General features: G+C 38.9%; 1 protein-coding gene across 1 annotated transcript; it reads right to left on the reverse strand.

Annotated features, from left to right (window-relative positions):
- Positions 1-1,182, reverse strand: LOC118988065 (olfactory receptor 6). Its single transcript, XM_037047431.1, has one exon. The coding sequence runs from the start codon at positions 1,180-1,182 to the stop codon at positions 226-228; it is 957 nt and encodes a 318-aa protein (XP_036903326.1). The 3' UTR covers positions 1-225.
- Positions 1,183-6,130: the final 4,948 nt, after the last annotated feature.

The raw sequence follows: 6,130 nt of genomic DNA on the forward strand, positions 1-6,130 counted from the left end.
TCTTCCCTCATATGACTCTTAGAGTTCTGATTATTCTACTCACTGTGTTATAAAAAGAAACACAAAATAAGGCCTAAAAGAAGGAGGATTTTTTTTTTGGTATCTGGCTACTTTTCCTTAAATTATTGTCCTATGTCAGTATTTTTATAACTGCAGATTTTCACCAAATGAATGTGTTTTTTGAGGTTCATTCAACTGATGAAAAGAGAAGGAATGTCTGTTTCTTCAGCAAAGAGAATCTCTCAAGAAAATGGCTCTACCACTTCCCATGGTTTTCCTGATGGCATCTTTGACCTCCTTGTTCCTCAGGCAGTAGATGATAGGGTTGAGCATGGGAGTGAAGACTGCATATATGACTGAGATCAATTTATTATAATCAAATGAAGCAATGGCCCGAGGTCGAACATATATGAAGATCGCAGCTGAGTAGAAGATGACCACCACTGTAAGGTGTGAGGCACAGGTGGAGAAGGCCTTCTGCTGCCCAGTGGCTGAGGGAATATGCAGGATGGTAGATACAATGAAGGCATAAGAAATGACAGTGGCTGAGAGAGGAAAGAGAAGGATGACGATGGCTAGTGCAAAGTCTACTGTCTCAGCCATAGAAAAGTCCATGCAGGCCAGTTTGAGGATGGGAGACACATCACAGAAAAAATGGTTCATGATATTATTGCCACAGAAGGAAACTTGGGAGATAAAGTATACCTTTGCCATGGAAATGGTGAAGCCACTTACCCAAGAACTGATGGTCAGCTGAACACAAAATTCAGTGGTCATCATGAGTGGATATTGAAGAGGCCAACATATAGCTACATAGCGGTCATAGGCCATGGCAGCCAACAGCACACATTCAGTACATGCAAGTGAGAGGAAAAAATAGAGCTGGATCATGCACCCCAGGAAGGAGATTGTGTTGGGGCAAAGTAGGAACCCAACCAACATCTTGGGAACTGTGACAGATATATACCAGGTCTCCAGAAAGGACATGGTGCCCAGGAAATAGTACATGGGCTTGTGCAGGGATCCAGTGACCCATACAGTGACAATGATGACTAAATTCTCCAACAGCACAAACAGGTAGGTGATGAGGAAGATGAAGAAGAGCAGAATTTGAAGCCAAGGGGGAGCAGGGAAACCCACCAGGATGAACTCACTAATATGAGTGATATTTGTCTTCCACATGGTTAGGACACCAAAATACAAAGTATTTAATGAGAGTAGCACAAAATTGAAGAGTGAGATCAACATTAGCTACAAGAAGCCATTAGGCAACAGGAATTTTATCATCAAACTAAACCCTAGTGCCATAATCTCGTCCTATAGTATGACTTTGCAGTCACAAGAAGCCATAAGATCCTCTCTGGAAAAATCAAGGGTCACTCAAAACAGGAACTGAAAAACAAAATCCACCACACACAGAAAGTTAAGAATGACTATGTTGAATACCTGAAACTAATGTGCAGAGTGGGACAAAAGTGGTTTTCAGTTGTGAGTACAAAAAACACAGAGTTTATTCTTGCATTATTATATCTTAATTATTACATTAATTTCCATAGGAATGTCTGTAAACCTCCTTTTCCCCACTCCTGTATTGCATGTCAACTGTCATTGATTTTTAAAAGAATCTTAACCCAGGATCATGAGGTCGGGTTTAGGGCTCAGGCCTCTGGGTCTGGGTCAGAAAGAGGTCTTCAGTGGTACTAGGAGGAAATACTTGCCTTAATGGCACACGCCCAGATTTTGGGGGCAGCTCTATGGGCAGGAGGTCATGATGACTGGGATAAGTGCCAAGGATGGTCCAGGAAGCCAGGCAGCAAAGCAAGGAAGTTCAAGATCTGGAGAAAACAAAAGCAGAATATTAACTGAAAAGACCCTTCTGGCCATGAGAATGTCCTACTCTAACCCACTTTTCAGCTCTTCTGTCTTTCAAAAAATATGGCAAAGGTGGTTAACAATTCTCTACCTATTTTCAGGCCCATGGCTTAAAAAATTAAATAAAGAAATGTCTGCCCTCTTAGAATAATTAAATACATTTTAACTTTTTCAATGACTCCTGATGATAATAATAATATTATATATGCATCTATTACTATTGTATAAATTACTAATAATTACCTAAATAACTAATATGTGTTCTTCTTGTATACACACTGTATATGTATATAAAAGTTCACACTTGATCCCATATTAACTTTTGCATTCATCTGCATCTTCTTCAAAGATATTTCACTGCAAGAAGTGTTCCTTGATTAATGCCATCTATTCCTTGATTTTGAAACTCTTCCTTATTATGAACATTGCTTAAAGACTAGTTGCATTTAAGGAACTGCCTTAGAAGTGGGGAGTCCTGTGATTTGGCAGCTCACAAGGATCCTGGGCTTCCTAGGGTACAACATGATCCAAGGAGAGAATTGAAATTTTAAAAGTTTCTTCACAAGTGAGGAGAGAAGAAAGAGAAAAATAGAAGTAAAAGTTAGCTCATTATTATAAATAAAATTAATCTAAAATTAATCTACTTTTCAAGGAGTTCAACAGAGATGATGTGGAAAGGGAAATGCTGAATTAGGGAATGGGAAGGAAGGATAAGATGTGGAATGTCCTCAATGTTTAGTTATTATTTCTGATCTACATGTACTTCATGGCCTAAACTCCCAGACCTACAATAAAGCAGTTGGTCATATGAGTTGGAATAATGGCCACTGTAAAATAGAACTCAAATTTGACTTCTTTCTCCACTAAGCGCAATTATCATTTCATTAATTTTCACACATCTCTTTAGCCCAGTCATTTTTGACCAACAAGTGTGAGGCAGTGTGGAAGCACATAGCCTGAACCTGAACAATTACATAGCAATTTTATGAAGCAATGTGTACATGTGAACATACATTCATTCATGTCTGAGTTTTCAGGAATCATACAAAACAAAAGAGTAACATAATAAGAGACTCAACATGGACAAAAGGCATCCCCATACTCAAAATGTCCTAAAGCATTAAAAAAAAATTCAGACCACTGGGACAAATAATTGAAAGACATAAGTGCTAGTGCCTGATTGATCCCTTACTGACTTTACAAAATGAAGCAAACCTCAACTTATCTAAACTTCAATTCCCTTAAGTTAAAAAAAGTTAGAAAATTTCAACAAATTATGAATGCAGATATAGCACCATTTGTTGTTAAGATAAAAATCTCTTGCCTATGTTTGGGGGGGGCTGGTGTCACATTGCGCATTGAAAATATAGATCAAAAGTCATATGTCCACATTCAAGGTTTCGAGGAGATAAAACAAGTAAGTCATTATAGTCTAGTGAGTAAGAGCCATAAGAAAGATGCATGTTAGGCAGGTCCTAACCTCCCTTCATCTGCTTCCTTCATGGGTGGCTTTTAAAAGCTGCACCCAGCTAGCCGAGCCCAGATTTTGTTGAAGAAAAAACACAAAAGACACAGATGAGAGCGCCATAAATTTTGGTCAAATGGGTCACAAACAGTGTCGAGCTATCCACACTGTTTTAAATCAACTCATTTTCCACTTTTTCCCAAAGATTCATGCCTCTGCTCTCCCATTCACCACCCTGCTCCTTCCTCCAAATCTCAGCAGACAATTTCACCCCTCATTTTACAAATACAAATCAGACTATGAGATGCCTATTCATTCAGCTTCCCACAACCAAATCGTTATGCATACCTTCTCACATGTCTTCTCATTTCTTCCTTACTTCTTATCTAAGATCACTCCCTCTGTCTGCTTTACATCTCATTTCTCCTGAAACTCATCTCTCCAAAACCTCATCTCTTTCTGTATATTGATTTCATTCTTTTATAAATATTCACTGAGTGCCTACTATGTGACAGGCATTTTTCCAGATGCTTGAATAGTTCACTGAACAATACAGACAAAAACAGCCCTGAAGTCCTCATCTTAAGAAGTTGCATCCCAGTGGAGGAATAGAAGCTGTAAATACAACCCTTGTCAAGACTTCGAATAAATACAATAAAGATATAAATGTAGAAATTGATAACTTCAATGGAGAAAATAGAGTCAGTCAAGGAAAATCAGGAGGGCATAGAGTAGGGGCAAGTTAATAATTTAAATAGCTGATTGAGATAATCCTCATTGGGGAGAGTCATGAAGAAGGCATTAGCCATCTGGATTTTGGATGGAAAAGCTTTCCACTCAAAGGCAATAGGTAGTGCAAAGACCCTAAGGTGAGGTACAGTGCGAGGAACAGCAAGGAGTCCAGTGTGGCTGGAGCAGGGTAAATGGAAGGAAAAAATAAAGTGGGAGAAGGAAGAGGTTGGGGAGGTATTACCACGTCCTTTAAAGCAGCTGTAATCATGTGGGCTTTTACTCTAAGTGGATTGGGAAGTTTTGAGCAGTTGAGAAACCTGATCTTATTAGTGTTTTAAGAGTTCTCTAGCACATTGTTCTTATTCCAGCAGATCCTTCAGAGTGATTTTTTATAACTTTTAAAGATGGTCAATCAATTTATCTCTCTTCCTAACAATGATTTTTCTTTACTGGTCCCATTTTTGTAGCTGCTTTAGAACACTGTACAGTCAATGGATCCCTTTCTTTTCTTACCACTGACTGATCCCTTGCTACTGCTGCTCCCCTTCTGGTAATATACAGACCTTTCTCATCTTTAAAATGTTAGTTTTAGTTTCCCACTCCCTCAGCCCTCCCCTCACATCAGCCCCTGCACCTTGACCCCTCCCAGGAAAACACCACAACAAGTAGACAGTGGAACTGTCTAGTAAAAGAGGCAGAAAAGGGAACAGAGAATTAGAATATGATGTAATCAGCATCACAACAGAATATTGAGTACTAGGAGCCCTGGGTAGAGAATAATTCTTTCTGCCTGAGGGCCCAGAGTGTTTTCACCAAGGCAATTCCATTTAAATTGAAATGAAGCATTGTAGAGTTTTGGAGGGGAAAGAAATATCAAGAAGTGAAAATAGCAGATGCAGAGGCACAGAGTAAAGACATAAAAAGTTAATAATGAAATGATTGGCGTTTGGATTAGAAAGACTTGATAGTGTGAATGGATTGAGACAAGGTTGAAGTTGTATAATCAGCCCTCTTTATACTTTTTCCTGTAACTCTTCACAGGAAAATTCTCTCAATCTCCAGCACAATGAGTCCTGCAACATTTGACAATATCTCTGGTCACACTGACCCTCTGTGGGAAACAAGATGAGTCTCATTTACAGCTTATATTACCTGAGCTTCCCTGGTTTCTAAGATTCATATTATATTCTTAAATATTTGAGTAAGTTGTTAGTACTTCATTACTTCAGGCATGATCTGGATCTCTGCACACACCCCACCATTCGGGTACATAACTGAGAGCCACTTAGGAGCTACGGTCCCACACTTTCTCGCTGTTCAACACTCACAGTTTTCCTGTTTGGCCTTCACCATTTTTCGCTCTTAACCTTTGCCTCTACCTATACAATCTGTCCAATAATAAACATGTTTTTCATTATTTATTTGGAATCTGCCATATGGCAGACTTTGTACAGGTTCTTTCCATACTTTATCTCACTTAATTGTCACAACAACCAAATAAAGCAGATATTATTAGTCTCACACTATAGATAATAAGGTGAATAATTTGGTTCTATTTGTACCCGTAATAATTGGCAGAGTGGTACTAAAAACTAAGACTGTCAGTCTCCGAAGTCTACATATCTGTCTACTATGCTATACTCCTCCTTGTTTAAGAATTGCTTCCCACCTCTCTGTGCTCACTGCCACTGTGAATTCATAGTCTGCTCCTTCCCTGTTTCTTTACCATCTTGCCCACTATCCTGATCCCTGGCTCTGATCCTCATACTGTAATTAGTTTTCCTTTTAATTCCAGTCTTTTACGTCCAAACTCACTTCTCAATTTTGTCTTTACATCCAACCAGAGCCTTTGTGATTAATCTAATATTCCACAACTTGCTTTGTCTAATTGTTTTCCATAAGCAACTTGTTCCCAAGTTTATACAAAGTTAAGACTTTCTAATATTTGTGATTTTTTTACCTCAACTCCCATATATGTCTAAAGTCGGAATCTACATGACCTCCCCCACCATACATTGACCTCTGATCCAGCCACTGACCTGTATTCCACCCAGTTGCTGC

This window comes from Sturnira hondurensis, unplaced genomic scaffold (genome assembly GCF_014824575.4).
Source record: "Sturnira hondurensis isolate 20B ecotype Veracruz unplaced genomic scaffold, ASM1482457v3 Scaffold0005667, whole genome shotgun sequence".
Taxonomy (NCBI): Eukaryota; Metazoa; Chordata; class Mammalia; order Chiroptera; family Phyllostomidae; genus Sturnira; species Sturnira hondurensis.

Bases quoted from the DNA above. Each gene is read 5' to 3' on its own strand.
- LOC118988065 (XM_037047431.1), bottom strand. From the start codon at position 1,182: ATGTGGAAGACAAATATCACTCATATTAGTGAGTTCATCCTGGTGGGT.